General features: G+C 35.9%; 1 protein-coding gene across 1 annotated transcript; it reads left to right on the top strand.

Moving 5' to 3' along the window:
• The first annotated feature begins 12,275 nt into the window (after window positions 1-12,275).
• On the top strand, window positions 12,276-13,883 carry LOC116166259. Its single transcript, XM_031481133.1, has 3 exons — window positions 12,276-13,058; window positions 13,110-13,339; window positions 13,557-13,883. Exons 1-3 carry the CDS (start codon window positions 12,503-12,505, stop codon window positions 13,881-13,883), a joined length of 1,113 nt encoding a protein of 370 aa, XP_031336993.1. The 5' UTR covers window positions 12,276-12,502.
• The last annotated feature ends 4,453 nt before the right edge of the window (window positions 13,884-18,336 follow it).

Below are 18,336 nucleotides of genomic sequence, written 5' to 3'. Positions count from 1 at the left end.
AGCTCTAGCACATATAACAGAAATAGAGCAACCCAATTTTCGTACAATATTAAAAGAACATATCCGGTTCTTATAACACCCGTAAAACCGCGATAGGATTGGCTTCCGGTTTCCGACGTATTGCAATATTTACCAGCTCAGTTCAAAGATCTGTTTGTTTGGATTTATTAAAATGTATGTATTGGGGTTTACAGAATTAATCAGTTTACTTGACCTCCTTGCCTTCATGGTTGAACGACTGAATCTTATTGTTAAATTACGGTGATACCTGATTTATAAATGAGGAAGCCTGATTTGAAAGCCCTTTTGTAGTCTTCTAGAGTTTGTCATTTGCGTCTACTAAAACAAATCAGGAGCGTAGCAACTAATTAGGCAAAGTAATAAAAGACGAGAAATATTGACGAATATAAGCTTTTGTACAAGCGTAAACAGGCGAAGTTTCTGCATGTTTAATTAACACTAAACAAAACAATACACCAGACTCGCGGTGTAGTGGTAAATAAATACCATGCATCTTAAAATAATGAAATACACAAACCCCTATAGCACACATCGGAGAAGCTTATTATAAATGCCATAAGATCACCACAATGGCGTTCATATTCTGCAATAATATTCTAGTATAGCTTGCTTTGCTTCTAATTAAAGCGTAAAATAACGCTCTGAATCATAAATAACGCGGAATTTAGAAGTACGGTCTAAATCAACATGTAATACCTTAAACACTTAAATGTCATAATGCATCTACCACATCATTTGTCGTCTTCCCAAATCTCATAGTAATAATTATCCTGTAAATCACACTTTAGTATTAAGATTTATTATTCAATGGTATTAGGAATTGCCTTATTTAAAACTACCTGCTTTGTTTCCCTATTATTCGACTTTTATAGGACGTTTAATTTTATTGTGCTCTTCCTAATGATTTACAATTAAGCAGAGCGCGCATAAACTTCCAACGAATTGGCCCCAGTATTGAGAATATCAGTTTTTAAATTGAATAAATTAGTGTCTTTACGAGTTACCGGTGGCGTAAATTCGTGGTCAGCCACCGGCTCGCACCTCCTGACCGAACAACAACCTTCATTGAAATCTACCCCAGCACAGTCCCTTAAGATGAAACTCTCAATGGTAACCACAGGTTAAAAAAACTAAAACGTAGAGCAATTGACTTATGTCAAATTAATTTCGTTAACGCGGCAGAATAGCATTTTAGACTATCCCCTAATATTTTACGAATTGTGTGCGTAAAAGGTGGGCTCCAATAACAAAGCTTAATTTTCGTTTCGTGTTAAGAGAGCTTTTTAGACTCCTTGATCCATTAGCAACTCATGTTTCTCTTCTGATTATTTATTGGCAAAATTTTCAGACTCGCGAATTGGTAAGGTAAAAAATTAAACAGGAAGCTTTTCAAAATTGGCGCATTACAAAGGGTTAGCTTGTACGAAAAGCTTAAGCAGTTTGTTGACAGAATAAATTACAATTCGATTAGGTACGCCTATTGGTATTGACATTCAATTCGGATAAAGAGGTTCAATTAATTTCCTTAAAGTTGGCGTTTGGTTTCTTGTTACTTGGGAAGTGTCCTTCAGGATAATAAACGTAATGATTTATTTTTTTATCTCGAGATTTTAATCTTGCGAAAGTCTTGCCCCATTGCAAGTGTTTGATAAATAGGTAACAAAATAAAGGTCTAAATAGAAGTACTACTGAACAGCTGAGTCCATTATTGCACAAGGCGCAACTAAAAAAATTAAATGAAAAAGGTTACACACTACTAAGTCTTAATTGTACAGGGTGTTGTGATGCAACCGACTTCTACGACTAAACATAAGAAAAAAAATCATATCTCCTAAAGTGCGTGCTACACCTCAAAACTTTTTTCGCTTTTTCTTTAATTTTTCTGTTGTATTGCGAAATCCGGGTCCAATGTCCCTTTTGGCTGCCCTTCAGCTTCCCTTTTGACATGTCGTGTAAACGTGCTTTGAATTCTGCTTTCGAGTCGTGGATAATCTTTATTTGCTTGTATTTTTTCTTGCATGTCCCATTGCGTGTGACTTAATAGCCCAAGAAACGGACTTGGTGCTTTCCGAAACAATATTTCCTGGCGTTGATAACGATTGATGGCTCAGTATAGAAAAGCTCGGCTTGATCCTACTGCTTACTACAGGACAGCTAGCAGCAGAATGAAATCTAATGCATGTGCGCTACGTTATAAGGCCACGGTGGAGATGATTATTCGCACAACGTGAGGGAAAACGCCGCTAATTGTGGGGTGATGTGTATTAGCTCCCATATGTACCACCACAGTACCATTAAATAAGTAGGGTCTAGGTAATTGCTTTTGTTTATTTGCTTCTAATTTAATAGATTCTTATTATCATAAATTTGAATTGGCAAGACCTTGTTTAAAATTACGCAATAATTGTGAATAAGTAAGCTGGTAGGCAGGGATGGTACTTTAGGGGCGGATTTGTTGATTTGTTATCGATACCACATACGTAATGTTTTCGCGTGTATGTAGAAATTTCATTGAAAATGTTACTCTTTTAATGGAGTTTTCTTTAGCTTAGCTTAGCTAATGTTAGCATACCTTCACTATAGGGTGGATTTAATTAGGGGAAGGTTGAACGTTAGTACAGAGTTTAGGGAATCTTGAAGGTTGTTTGTACGTAGTTACATAGATCCATCTATGCGTAGATAGGGTGGAATTTTCCACAGGTGTATGTAGCATTTTATATTTTAACAACTCGCAGGATGGCGGCTTTTAAATTTAATAACAATATGTTTTTTGTCAGCTTGTAATATGGGTCGGGTTTTTAGTTTGTTTTATGGCGTAAAATATTTGTTGAATTTGTTCTTGTATTGCCATAATCCTTTATTAATTAGAAACTAATATATACTTGGTTTTCGAGACAAAATAAAAGGGGTAAACTCTCTAGCCCCCTTAGTATGGTTGCCAATAAAGCGATTTCAGAACTGTCAGGGCATACGCATAAGAATTATTCCCTCTGATTCAGTGGAAACCGATTTAGTGAGTTTCGTGAGTGGTTTTTCTCAGACCCGACCCCTCTGTTCGAAAATGGTTTTTAAAAAATAGCGTTCGACTGCCAAGGTCATATCCCCTATACTGCATCATTATAAAAAGTGCAGGTGCACATACCTTTAACATGGGGAGCAACAATCTCCAAAAATCTCTTTTTGGGGTCTACATTAGAGGGTATCTCGTGTGGGGGCGTAACAAATTGTTCAGTATTTTTCGCTAGCACCGAGGGCGACTCCTTTATATGTTGTACCATCACCGAGGAAAGTTGTTTCATTGCCGCATTCATTATTTTTCTAATTTCAGGTACAATGTAGCGTGGGTCATGTTATACCTTACGTACTATCACACTCGAGTGCAAATTTCCCACTTCCGGATACCTTACTTTTCTGGTCACTTTGACCTCTTGGGTTTTTAGTTCTAGTTTGTAGATGTCGCAGGATCTGGAATTGGCAAGATGATTTCCGCTGCAATTTGGACATGCCACAGGAATATCGCATGCAGTGGTTTTCCACATATACACACCGGGAGATTCTCATAGCTAGATGTTGTGTGCCCAAACCTTTAGCATCTATAGCATCGCATGAGTAAAGGGATAAAATGGCCTCAAATTAACTGTTAGGAAGCTGCGTTGAATTGAAAGTTAGTATGTGGTTGCGAGGGTCCATAAAATTCCCATCAATTTTCCTTTTCATTCTCTATACAGCTTCTTCCTTGCAGTTCATAAAGTCACGACAATAGATGGCGCCTTTGGAAAAATGTAAGGTTTCGTATGGCTTGACTTGAACGTCATAGTCACATAACCGCTTGGTCTGCATAAGACGTTTTGACTGTTTATTACTTGTAGTTTTTATTAGTAACATTCCTTTAACCTTTTTTATTTTTTTCTACTTTCCCTATTAAACCAAACAACGCTTTTGCTATACAGGGTGTTTTTTTGGGAGCTTTAGTTAAACGTTTCTGGGAAAGTAAAATAGGTAGGTTTTTGAAAATTTGTACTTAGAAGTTACGCTGAAGGCCGAATCGATGTAAAATATTTTCAAAATGGCCGCACTTGCGGAAACACCGGAAGTAGATAGTAACTTCGTTATTTTAAATAGCATCCCCAATTTTTTATTGGGTTTTTGGATTCTACGTGAAATTTCAGTTCTTTGGATACCCATATGTCGATATCTGTCATTTATGGTTTTTAAGTTATTTTGACTTTAAGAAAAAAAATGGCGGATGCAGATGGTACTTTGATAATTGATTACTTGAAAACGGTTGTAGTCATGACAACCTATTTTTATCAGTGCATTTAGAATGAATACAGCTTTCTTTTAGTGTACTTAAAAAAAAGTTAAGCTGCGTAAGACCGCCCCTATGGAGATCCAAATTTATGAAACTTCAAAGATTAAAAACTCAGTTTTTTTAAATGGAATCACCATTTTTTTAATATTGCATGAGATAAAGAATCGAAATGGGTATATTTTGACAATACATGTTCCTATAGCTATCTTTAACAGTTTCTGACTTATTCCCATTTTATTGAATTGACACTATTTTTTTCGAATTTTCTTTTTGGTAGTCGGCCAGGATTTTATAACAATTGAATTTTAAACAATTCTAGTGACACTAATCCGTCACCTACTGTTATAGGTTAACATAAGTTTTTCAAAAATCGAAAAATGACTCGCAGTGGTTTCACCTATTTTTGAATTTAATTGTTATTTATGGTGAAATGGACAGAATCGCGGCACGTGCTTGCCGTACATTCATTCGAACACTGGAACGAAATTGTATGAATTTTGGAAATTTGGTATCCCCAAATGCACTACAAACCGTTGAAGCGCAAGTGATACAAAGCTCTACAAGAGAATATTTAAGAGAATGAATTGAATTGCAAATGCAAGATTAACAAAATAAATTCAATGTATAATATAAAAAACTTCGTTGAAAACATTTTTTGTATGGAATTGTTGCTAGAACAGATATCGCATTACCTCTCTGAATTTTTAGACTTATACGTTGTTTAACAAATTCAGTTGAACGACTCAGTCTAGATTTCTCAAAAATTCCGTCCTATATCCTTAATAAATGACTTATTTATTAATGAATTATTTAGACTAGAATCAATGATATTAAAAATCCTTTTCTTGATTTGTTTAAAATTCGATTGTTATAAAATCATGGCCAACTACTAAAATGAAAATGCAAAAAAATGGCATCAATTCAATGAAATGGGAATAAATCAGAAAATGTTAAAGATAGCTATAGGAACATGTAATATCAAAATATTCCAATTTCGATTCTCTATCTCATGCAATAGGAAGAACATGGTCATTCCATTTAAAAAAAACTGAGTTTTTGGACTTTGAAGTTTCTTAAATTTGGATCTCCATAGGTGCGATTATACGCAACTTAATTTTTTTTAAGTACACTAAAAGAAAGCCCCATTCATTCTCTATGCAATGATAAAAATGGGTTGCCATGACTATAACCATTTTCAAGTAATCAATTATCAAGGTACCATCTGCATCCGCCATTTTTTTTCATAAAATCAAAATAACTTAAAAACCATAAATGGCAGGTATGGACATGTGGGTATCAAAAGAACTGAAATTTTACGTAGAATCCAAAAATGGAATAAAAAATAGGGGTTGCCATTTAATATAACGAAGTTACTATCTACTTCCGGTGTTTCCGGAAGGGTGGCCATTTTGAAAATATTTTACATCGATTCGGTCTTCAGAGTAACTCCTAAGTATAAATTTTCAAAAACCTACCTATTTTACTTTCCCAGAAACGTTTAACTAAAGCTCCCAAAAAAACACCCTGTACAAATGGACTCATTTTGGAAAAATCTCCTATTTTTTCAACAGACACGAACCGGGGATAGATCTCCTTTCTCTGCTTATTTCTCGGAGCACGGAGAACCCTCTCCTCCTATAATTATGCCAGTATTTTTTACACGCACCGCAGCCCGGTCACCTACTATCTATGCCGAGCAGTCGCTTGATAACAGTGGAGTGTTAAGGGAAGAATTGTGTACTAAAGTCTGTTTGAGCTCCTTATTGGAGTATTTGGAGTGAAAAAGATTCCTAGAAATTGGTAATATAATATTGTGGGCCTTCTCTAGTGCAGCCATTAATCGTCTTTTATGAAGATCCTCCGCACCCACATAGAATAACTATTATTAATTTATTGTTTAATTATGGTAAAATGTAACTGCAACGATGATTATAAAATCATGTAGGAAATATCTACCGAAACCGATAGGGTGGCGAAGAAGACGGTTGAAAAAATAATAAAAGAGATTGTTATTCCCATTACGTCCGTACATTTTGTAAGCACAGACAATACCTATGATAAATGAACCGACCTTTGATATTAAAATTCAGCATCTGATATAAAAGGTCACATGTTGACTTCGAAACGATTTGCCATATCTTGGGTTAGTTTAGCATTCGCCAGTAAAATCTGCTAGGTACTTGGATGGACATGTAAAATAAAAATAAATTCAATTTCGTGTCTGACAATGACTCAAATTTGATTGCCAGTTATAAATGAAACTCAGTTTATAACAGTTTGAATGAAGTATAGAAAAGTGCTTATTTTAATTTAACATTTCCGTTTTATAATTAGCTCAGTTCGGCTTCAGTCGTATGTAAAACCAACAAAAGTGAAAAAGTGAACAAGCGCGCAAAGGGGTGCTTGCAAAGAAGCAGGAAAATATATAAATTTTGCTCTCAATGACTACCTACCGAATACTTTCTTATAACTGGAAAACAAGAAAGTATATTCAACGAAGTTTAATTTTACAAGTTTCTTTCCACTTGTGAAATGTTATTTAACCTGCGTCTTATTCACAAATTGAGTAAAGCTTTCAGAGTTACGAGCTTCAGGTGCTTCCAAATATTTAATTAGGAATTAACTTTATTTAACCCTTTTTCGAGATTATATTTCGTAAATCTAATCATTGCACCTTTCCTCGTAAATTTTCCAGAAAAGTACTTATGCATAATATTTTCAGATATGCCGCAACAAAAAAAAAGGAAACGAGTGATAATCGAGAAACAAGAGCGCTATGCCTTAAGAGAATCCTGATATCAGAATTTTATAGATATTCCCCGCTTTGCAGCTTTCTAGCTTGGTATTAAGTTTATGTTTAGTAAACGTACGGTATATACTTTCATTTTTTATCTTTAAACATAAATTATAAGGAGACACGAAGAGGTTACAATTTAGCAGTCAAATTAAATTTGCAACCAATGTTAGCTAATATATATGGGATTCGGTTAATGTCTTTGTAGTTTTGGATGTCATTACTAAATTAATATATCATAATCAAGGGATGCGATGAAGAAGCCAACCGATGTTATTGTGTTAACAGGGATAGACAGGCAGATAAGAGGAAGTATGGTTGCAAATGAGCTTTTTAGAGTTATGCTTCTTAAATAATGTGAAGACACTATTTTAATATTACCTCTCGCTTGCTTGCTGCATAATTATCCTAATTACCGCTAAAATATATTTAAAAATGTGTCGTGGTCCCTGAGTTGAACATTTTAAAATCTGCTCGAATTTCATAAATTAGATATTCCCGCTTTCTCCTTTGTTAATCATCCTTCCAATTTATGGATGAAAAAGTAGACAATTTCCTATGCCTAAAGTACTGTAAATTTTTGTCTAATACTGCTACTGTTTCGTAGTAATTTAGTGCCCTTTTATTGAAAATAATGGTTAATGAAATCACTGCATATATGTTTATAAAAACTATTCCTTTTCGGTGCTTCTGATTCCTTTGGATTAGCTTTAAATTCTTCCATACGCAAACATAGATTCCATTTTGATCTCTACCTATAGCGTTAATCATTTTAAATTTGAGTGTTGACCGTACGGCAGCTTCCCTTTATACTACAGGAAACCAAGAATAAATTTGGGGCGTAACAATGTCCCGTAAACTGCTGAAAACCATTACAAATTATACTTTGACACCCATTACTTGGGATTTTTAATATATCGGGTTGAAACTGTGGGCACATATCAATTATAATATCGGAAACAGTTTGCAATCGGTGACCCATGGGAATCTTGTCTGACTTGCACCATACCTGTTACTTATGCACTAAGATCGTTGGAAAATCACCCTAACACTACTGGTCATTAAGCATAGCATCTTAGTTACATAATCGGGATTTACCAAGTTGTTTTAAGATGAATCCCCGAAACATTCTTCAACTAGGGAAAGTTTACTCTGCTTCTGTGTAACAGTCCTCACCTGCGCACACCGCTCCTTCGTTGACTGGCTTCCTTGACAAACTCCAGGGCACTAGTATTGTTATAAAACACAGCTAGAAATCTCTCAAATAATATAATAATAATAATAATAATAATAATAATAATAACAAGAACAAAGAAACACCATAAATACAAGTAACGCAACATGCACTACAAAGACAGGTCCATCCAATAAAGTTACACGCCCTAGCACATTTAAAAAACACAAAACTCCTTCTTCACAGAAAAGCACCACATTTTCACAACCCACTCGTATTCAACCGAAACGCAAAAACCTTAACAGAACTACAGGCTCACAACATACTAAAATATCTCCAGCAAAAACCCAAGCAACCTCTCAAATACTACCTCAAGAACAAAGAAACACCATAAATACAACTAACGCAACATGCACTACAAAGACAGGTCCACCCAATAAAATTACACGCCCTAGCACATTTAAAAAACACAAAACTCCTTCTTCACAGAAACACACCACATTTTCACAACCCACTCGTATTCAACCGCAACGCAAAAACCTTAACAGAACTACCAGGCTCACAACATACTAAAATATCTCCACCAAAAACCCAAGCAATTTCACAAATACAACCTCAAGAACAAAGAAACATCATAAATACAAGTAACGCAACATGCACTACAAAGACAGGTCCACCCAATAAAGTTACACGCCCTAGCACAATTAAAAAACACCTAACTCCTTCTTCACCGAAGCACACCACGTTATCACAACCCACTCGTATTCAACCCAAACGCAAAAACCTATACAGCACTACTAGCTCACAAAATACTGTAATATCTCCATCAACAACCCAAGCAACCTCACAAATACAACCTCAAGAACAAAGAAACACCATAAACACAAGTAACGCAACATGTACTACAAAGACAGGTCCATCCAATAAAGTTACACGCCCTAGCACAGTTAAAAAACACAATACTCCTTCTTCTCAGAAACAACCCACTCGTATACAACCGAAACGCAAAAACCTTAACAGCACCACAGGCTCACAAAATACTGCAATATCTCCACCAAAAACCCAAGAAACCTCACAAATACGACCTCAGGAACAAAGAAACACCATAAATACAATTAAAAAACACAAAACTCCTTCTTCACAGAAACACACCACGTTATCACAACCCACTAGTATTCGTATTCAACCCAAACGCAAAGCCAAAGAAACACTTACACAATAAACTCCATTTAATAAAATTACAGGAATTATTATAATGATTTTTTTTTGTTTTCCTCTTTCCTGATAGCGTTGGCTATTGTGCCCATCAATAGGTATGTTGGTAAGTACGAATTACATTATCCCTAGATGTCCAATGTACGTGTGTGATTTTTTTTTTTTTTTTTTTTTTTTTTTTTTTAAGGACCCTACATAACTTCACCAGACACAGGCACAGACACTAATCGTTACTTGATTTTAATCCGTGCGATTAGTTAACCAGGCTAGACCTGAGTTCTCACAAGAAACACCGACCATAATAATAATAATGTTTGAAATGTTTATTCATGATTAATTCCCAATGTTAGAGGTCCAACCAAGTTTAGGATAAACTTATCGGTTGGTTCCTTATAGTAAGGTAAGTATACATTTTTTTACATTATTGAATGTTACACAAAAATATTAATCAATAGATATTTGTCTCACGCATTAACATTTCGTGTAATCAAAGCAAAGAATAGGTTATATTTGATTTCAGGTCCCCTGTATGAGCCATTTTCTAACTTCTTTTTTGAAGGTTCCAATTTGTTGAACGTTGAGGATATCTCTAGGTAAGGAATTATACAGTGTTGGTATGGTAAATTCTAATGTTCTTTTTCCATATTTGTTGTAGCAATAGGGCACTGCGTACATGGTTCTTCGGGTTCCATACGAATGCGGTAAGGGTATTTTGAATTCGTTGACATCAAAGTGCTTCAGTAAATTGAGGTACTTGTAAAATCCGGTTGATGTTAACGTATTTGTATATTGCAGCAAATCTTGTGTTTGCAGGTGATTATTTCCAGGAATCAGCTTAAGCAGTCGTAATTGGAGCGAGTTGAGTTTTTTTACGTAGGATAGATCTGCACATCCCCATACGCATATTGCGTATCTGAGAAGTGACTCAATTAGTGCTTTGTAAACTATTTCCATGGTTTTTTTTATTGGCAAATCTGCTCAATAAATAAAAGCTTCCTGATATTTTCTTTATCTTTGAGTGTAGATATTGTATATGCTTATCGTATGTAAGTGATGAGTCGATTATTAGTCCCAAATATTTAATATCGTTCACGATTTCTATGGTACTGCAACAGCATACCTTGCTCTGACCGAAATTGCAATGACAAGTATGCATTATAATTCTTGGTTTGCTTACTTTTTGCATATGTGAAGTGTGGAATAACATCGCTTTAGTTTTTTCTGGATTGGTGAAGAGTTTATAATTATGCATCCATTTGCAGACTTTATTTAATTCTTCCTGAATCACACGTTGGCAGGTATTAACGTCGCGATGCGAGTACATTAATATGGCATCGTCAGCATACATAAACAGTTCAGTTAATTTAACGTTTTTGAAAATGCCATTGACGTAGATTAAAAATAATATAGGGCCAAGGTTGCTTCCTTGTGGTACTCCACACTTGACGGTATGTTCTTCACTAAAAGCGTTGCCAACTTTCACTAAACACTTTCGATTGTTTAAATAACTTTTAAACCAATCCAACTGCCTGTTTATAATGCCTATTTTTTCCAAGCATTCGATCAAGATTGTTTGATTTACAGTATCAAATGCCTTTGATAGATCTATAAATATCGCGAGGGTGTAGTGATTTTTATTCATCTGGTTATTTATATAATTGGTCACTTTAATTAAGGCTTGTTCAGTGCTTTTGTTTTTTTGGAACCCAAATTGTCTTTCTTGTATTAGATTATTTTGTTTTAAATAACTGTTTAAGTGTTTCACTACATAAGTTTCAAGGATTTTATCTATAACCGGTAATAGACTAATGGGTCGATAGTTTATGAAATCTGAGGGGTCACCTTTTTTAAACACTGGTCGGATTATAGCAGTTTTTAGCGCATTAGGAAAAAATCCTTGCTTTAATGAGTAATTTATAAGTTTAGAAAGTATTCCTTTAAATATGTGAATATTGTTTTTAATGCCAATCACTCGAATGTTATCCAACCCTGGAGATTTTTCTATTTTCAGTTTTTGAACGATGCCTTCTATTAGTTTATCGTCGCACATTGGAACATAAAAGTTTTGCGCTGCACTGGGTTCTTCATCGTCGCGAGGAATCTTGATCGGATGTTGACATTTGTGCAGTAGAGTCTCTATTTGTTGATCGAAGGTGTCAGCAAATTTTGTTGCTATTTCGCTTTGCGTATAGTTTGGTGTCAGCGACTTCAGAATTTTTTCATCCACGTTTCTACTTTTTTTCCTCGTCAGTATATGGTTAACTTCGTTCCACAGATTTTTGGTATTGTGCGCATTATTGGCCAATCTGCTCTGGAAAAATTTCTTCTTCGCGTTCTTTATTTCGTTATTGAGCCTATTTCGAAAAAGCTTGTAATTTGTGTGATGAACATTACAATTAGGGCACGATTTCCATTTTTTTAAAAGTTTGTCCCTCTCCTTCATCTTGTGATAGAGATCTTTGGTTATCCATCCTTTTCTTACGACGTTCTTGCCATTACCCACAGCAGATTCAATTTGATTATGGATGTAGAGTGCACGAAACTTGGTCATTATACTGTTGGCAAATTTGTTGACATCGGTATGTATCGTTTTCTCCCAATTTGTCTCAGCTACAGTTCTCTTCAAGTTGTACTCATTATATTTCAGGTCCAGTCCTCAATATTACAATAATTTGTTTACTATGTAGTATATGGTTCTTCTACTCTAGAGCACAATGTTTAAAGAAAATAAGCCCGGCCCTGCCTCATCATAATCCTGCCTCCTTGATGCTCCGCGCCCGGCTTCTCACTGTGTTTCTTGTGCTCAGAGCATCAACACGTTGCTGGTCTTCGCGACGTTTATTTCGTTCATTCGGCCTATTTGTTTTTTATTGTGTGATCTATCATTTCCTGGCGTAAGTAATTGTATTAATGTTACCCTAATTTTAGACAAATTTGGTCAGGTGTTTGTCGAAACACTTCACTCGTTCTATCGTCCATAGTTGAAATGGGAAAATCCAAAAGGAATAGAAGTCGTAGTTGCTCTGCGAGCAGCGAGGATGATCACGTATCGACTCGGAAACTTTTAAAGAAGTTGCGTAGGGAATTTAAGAGTATAAAACAACAACAATCTCGGATTTCCCGGTCTCGTAGTCGCAGCCGACGACGAGATTCCATTAGCGAGCCCCGCCATGAGGCTAGGCGACGGGTTCAGTCCCGAAGTCCGTGCGCACGCTCGCGTTCGCGGGGACGAAGCAGGTCCAGGAGTTTCCGTCGTCACGTACGCCGTGAACGTGAAACGAAAAGTGCCGCTCCAGCGCAGTTAGCGCCTTCGTCAACATCTTCTGCTATGCCGCGGGCTTCGCTCGAAACTGCGACGCTGTCACGTTCTGTAGATAATTCTGCTGATCGAGCTATTCGAAATGACGCCTGTAGCGTTGTTTCAGAGGGCAGTTTGGTAGATCTGGGTACCTGTAGTGCTCAATCTATTTTAGGCGATACGAGAGGTATATGTAATGCCACTCAGGAAAGGAAAATTGACGATGCCTGTAGCGTTTTGTCAAGTGAGTCCCGAGATAATGAACTTGTAATTCATAATGACGTATCTTTACCAGAGGATGTCATTGATATGCTCGGCGACGATCCAGAAAGCACTGCGGAAAACGGTTCATTGTTGCACAATGAACTTGCAAAAAGGTGGAAGGTTTTTTTGCAAAATGGCCTTAAAAAGGATGATTTATTAACGATCCTAAGTAAATATGACACACCCTCAAATTTATCTTTGCTAACGGCCCCGATTCTCAATCCAGAGGTTAAAGCCGCCTTACAAAAACCTATTCTTTCGGTAGATTTTTCTCACTCCGAGGGTCAAAATCAATTAGGAAAGGGGCTTTGTGCTCTAGGCAAAGCAATCTCTAATATCCTGGGAAATATTGAGAATATTCCCGGAGATATGAGGAGTGGTTTATTGACAGATCTGTTTAACTCCGGCCGTATACTTACTAATCTCTTCCATCGTGAATCTTGTTATAAGAAAAAATCTTATAACACCCCATTTAAAGAACCTGCAGGCGGTTGCCGAAAAATGCATGCCGGCCGAATTTCTGTTTGGAACAGATCTATCAGACAAGCTTAAGTCTCTCAAAGCTATTGAGAGTGCAAGTAAGGAACTTAAATCGGTGCCAAAACCTTTTTTTAATAGAAAGAGGGGGGGCGATACTGTAAGTGACCGAAGTAAACCCGGATCAAGTCGGCCTTTAAACGCGTTCAGGCCGGTCCGTCATTACCCCGAGACGAGGCCGGCCCGATCACAAAAATTTGCCTACCGGTCGGAACCAGCCAAGACTTATCGCAACAAAAACCAAAGCACGTGGAAGAAGAGGATTTAAAGGTAAGGAAAAATTTAAAATGCAATGCTGTTTATGCAGGTCGCCTCATTCATTTTTACTCAGTTTGGCTTTTTATAAATCCTTCCTCGATTGTTTTGAGTTGGATTAAAGGATATAAATTGCCTTTTATTCAAAAGCCAAATCAAGTAATTCTACGCCCAAAATCTTTTGGTCAGGAAGAAAGTAGCCAAATTAATAATGAAATTGCTAGCTTACTGAATATTGGGGCAATACAGAAATGTACTTTTTTGAAAGATCAGTTTCTGTCTTCAATATTCTTAGCCGATAAACCCAATGGCAAAAAACGTTTTATTTTGAATTTAAAACGTTTAAATAAATATGTTTATGCACCGCATTTTAAAATGGAGGATTTCAGAACAGCAAATAGGTTAATTCAGAAAAACTCGTTTGCAGCCTCTCTCGATTTAAAAGATGCATATTATTTACTTCCAATAGCACCAGCCCATAGAAAATATTTAAGATTTTCGTTTAATAACACCCTTTATGAATTTACCTGTTTGCCGTTTGGCCTGGCAACCGCGCCTTATACGTTCACGAAGCTTTTGCGACCGGTGGTTGAACATGTACGGTGTGCCAGGGGCGTGCTTTGTGTAAATTTTCTTGATGATTTTTTGGTTCTGGGGGCTACGAAGGACGAATGCACTCAAAGTGTTCAAATTCTCAGGTCCACATTAGAATCATTGGGATTCATTGTAAATTTGGAAAAAAGTGTGCTTTTTCCGGACACAAAATTTAAGTTTCTAGGCTTTATGTATAATTCGAGTTTAATGACCATAGAACTTACACCCGAAAAACGAGACAAGATTTTTAAATGGTCTCAACTTTTACTTAACAGGAAAAATTGCCAGATTATTACACTTGCAAAATTCTTAGGGATTTTAACGTCAGCATGTCCAGCTGTAAAATACGGCTGGGTGTATACCAAATTTTTAGAAAGGGAAAAACATCTGGCTCTGCAACATAATAATGAGAACTATTATGCGAAAATGATTATTTCAGATCCTATTCGAAACGATATAAAGTGGTGGCTTTCTAATATTTATACAACAAAAAATGATTTGAGGAAAGATTCATTTGACCTTGAAATTTTTACAGACGCAAGCTTAACAGGCTGGGGCGCTTTTTGTCAAGGCGTAACTACCAATGGATGGTGGGAAGCTGGTTATAAGAAAGAACATATCAATTTTTTGGAACTCCAAGCTATTTACTTTGGGTTGCAATGTTTTGCCAAAAATTACTCTAATTGTAGTATTTTAATTCGTACCGATAATACTACTGCAGTTTCTAGTGTGAATAAGATGGGTAGCGTAAGATTTTTGAAACTAAATGAAATTACGAGAAAAATTTGGCGTTGGTGCGAATCCAAAAATATTTGGATTTTTGCATCATACATTCCGTCAGCTGAAAATTGTCATGCTGATAAAGCTTCTCGTGTCACGAATACGGAAACTGAGTGGGCTCTCAACAATGACATTTTTTTAAAAGTCATAGAAAACTTTGGCTTACCCGAAATCGATCTTTTCGCTTCCATGGAAAATCGTAAATGTCAAAGGTTTATCGCTTGGCAGATAGACCCAAAAGCCGAAACGGTTGACGCTTTCACTATAAGTTGGAGAAATTTAAAATTTTATGCATTCCCACCATTTTCTTTAATTTTAAGAACTTTGCAAAAAATTTTAAATGACAATGCATCTGGAATATTAGTTGTACCGTATTGGAAATCACAGCCGTGGTTTCCTCTTTTTGAGAAAATGATTGAAGGTGATCTGCTACTTTTTGGACCAGCGGATAATATTTTATTTTCTCCTTTCAGCGATCAGAAACATCCTCTGGCCTCGGTCCTTATCCTGGCTGTAGCCAGGTTATCAGGCAAGCGTTTCTAATACAAGGCATACCGAATAATGCGATAAACGTTATGGAAAAATCCATAAGTGACAACACATTAAAGCAGTATAATTCAACATATAAGCAGTGGTGGAGTTTTTGTGTAAACAAAAACATTTCACCTTTTGAAAAAAATAGTTCTCATATAATATCATTTTTTCAAAATGTTTTTGAAACAACAGAAAACATGTTTGGTACGTTTAACTCCCACCGCGCTGCTTTATCTTTAATAACTTCGCACGATTTAGGAGAGGATCCTCAAATTAAAAGGTTTATGAAGGGGATTTTTAGGCTTCGACCACCGAGACCAAAGTACGACTGTACATGGGATCCTCAAATTGTTTTGACTTATTTAGAAAAAACAGAGGCAGATTCTTTAAAATGTCTTTCCCATAAATTAATCACGTTACTTGCCTTAGGAACTGGCCATAGGATGCAAACTTTTTCTCTTATAACGCATTCAAATATTCAATTTACTAACGAAGGAGTCAAAATTTTTGTCCCTGATTTTATTAAGACATCCAGTGTCAATTCAGTGCAACCTTGCTTAGATTTACCTTTTTTTAACAATGCCAACTTATGTGTAGCCTCAACGCTTCAGAAATATTTAGAAGCTACACAAAATTTGCGACAAGGGTGTCTTAAGCTGTTTATCACGTATAAAAAGCCTTATAAACCTGCTACGAAGCAAACTCTAAGTAGATGGGTAAGGGAGACCTTACAGGCAGCGGGAGTCGACTCGTCAGTTTTCAAACCTCATTCGATTCGACACGCATCCACTTCAGCCGCATTAAGAAATGGACTCTCTCTGGACTCCATTAAAAAAGCAGCAGGTTGGAGTAAAAATTCCAACGCTTTTGCTCGGTTTTTATAAGCGTCCAATTAAAGATAAGAGTTTTCTGGCTTCGATTTTTGAGGCACAAAATAGTTAAATTCGGTGTCTTATAGTATAATTACTATACTTTTTTGTTACCTTAGTACCTATAAGTTTGTTTTGAGTTCTTTCGTAAGAGATAAGAATATTATATCTCTTTTTTATACTTACCTTTTTGCGGTTACCACTTACCTAATACGGGTAAATTAAGAAGTAAATTTTGTTTAGTTGTTGAGAATAAAAGGTTTTTTTCATTTTACGCGCAGCGTATTTTTTATGTCCTGTTTTCGGTTTCTGCTTTAAACATCTACATAGTAAACAAATTATTGTAATATTGAGGACTGGACCTGAAATATAATTAATCGATCAAAAGAACTTACCTGAAGTTCGATCGTAATTATATGAAGGTCCAGTCCGAAAATATTACAACCCACCCACCCCCATCCATAATATACCGAAAAACAGGGTGGGATATCTTTAAATAACAGTGAGAAGCCGGGCGCGGAGCATCAAGGAGGCAGGATTATGATGAGGCAGGGCCGGACTTATTTTCTTTAAACATTGTGCTCTAGAGTAGAAGAACCATATACTACATAGTAAACAAATTATTGTAATATTTTCGGACTGGACCTTCATATAATTACGATCGAACTTCAGGTAAGTTCTTTTGATCGATTAATTATATTTACGTCTAATAACGTTAGTTGTATAACTTGACATTCTTGTTGTACTAAGTTCCAGATTAACACATAAAGGATAATGGTCAGAGATTTTGTGTTGAAGGACAGATGAATGGATCGATTGCAGGCTGGATAGAACAAAGAAATGGTCGATTAACGATCTTCTTAGGAGACCGTCTCGTATTTCCTCTCTTGTCGCATCCAGTATGACATTAATAAATCCTTTTCCGTGAAAAATATTTTCATATTCCGCAACATTGTTGTTTGTTGTTTCCATCAAATTGATGTTGGTGTCGCCAATTACTAAAATATTATCTTGACGTTCGTGACTTGTTAGAATTTGATCTAATTCATCGATGAAATTAATAACGCTTTTTTCCGGTGGTCTATAGATAAACAGCAGTTCGAAAGGTTTACGGAAATTGGGTAAATTCAGTACAACGTGAGTGCATTCAAATTCAGTTGCATGTGTTTGAAGGAGTTTGTACTGAATATCATCCCTGAGATATAAGGCTAGGCCTCCACCTTTCTTTTTATCGCGGTGTTTCATTATACATTGGTAACCATCTAACTGGTAGGCGGATTCAGTGTCTTTGTGGATATTTATTTCTGACAGAAGTATTATGTCAAAATTTCCCGCAGTGAACAAAATTAACAGTTCATCATAGTGTTTTTTTAGACTACGTATATTGAGATGAAAGATGTTTAAATAATGTGATTTATTTGACGGGTTCGTTTCAATAAAATGTGTCCATTCTGCCATATTTACACAGTTTTTAAAATAAACAAAATTACTTTCTAAATTATCTTCTTCCATGGTTGATAAGTAACTCAAAGTTTGTCAACATGAAATGTAAATAAACGAAATTGTTCTTAAAAGATATAAAATTTGGCTGTATCAATGTTTATATAGATATCTAATCCGAACTAAACACCTTTTCTATCACAAAAATAAATAAATACGTCCAAGTTCTTCACTTCGAAATGTGTTTAA

Source organism: Photinus pyralis, unplaced genomic scaffold, assembly GCF_008802855.1.
Source record: "Photinus pyralis isolate 1611_PpyrPB1 unplaced genomic scaffold, Ppyr1.3 Ppyr1.4_LG3a, whole genome shotgun sequence".
Classification (NCBI taxonomy): Eukaryota; Metazoa; Arthropoda; class Insecta; order Coleoptera; family Lampyridae; genus Photinus; species Photinus pyralis.
This window is presented reverse-complemented; position numbering and strand designations above follow the sequence as displayed.

Excerpts from the sequence above, each read along its gene's own strand:
- LOC116166259 (XM_031481133.1), top strand. The coding sequence starts at position 12,503 with ATGGGAAAATCCAAAAGGAATAGAAGTCGTAGTTGCTCTGCGAGCAGC. Across the intron at positions 13,059-13,109 it reads TGCCTGTAGCGTTTTGTCAA|AGGATGTCATTGATATGCTC; the intron begins GTGAGTCCCGAG and ends TATCTTTACCAG. Across the intron at positions 13,340-13,556 it reads TACAAAAACCTATTCTTTCG|AACCTGCAGGCGGTTGCCGA; the intron begins GTAGATTTTTCT and ends CCCCATTTAAAG.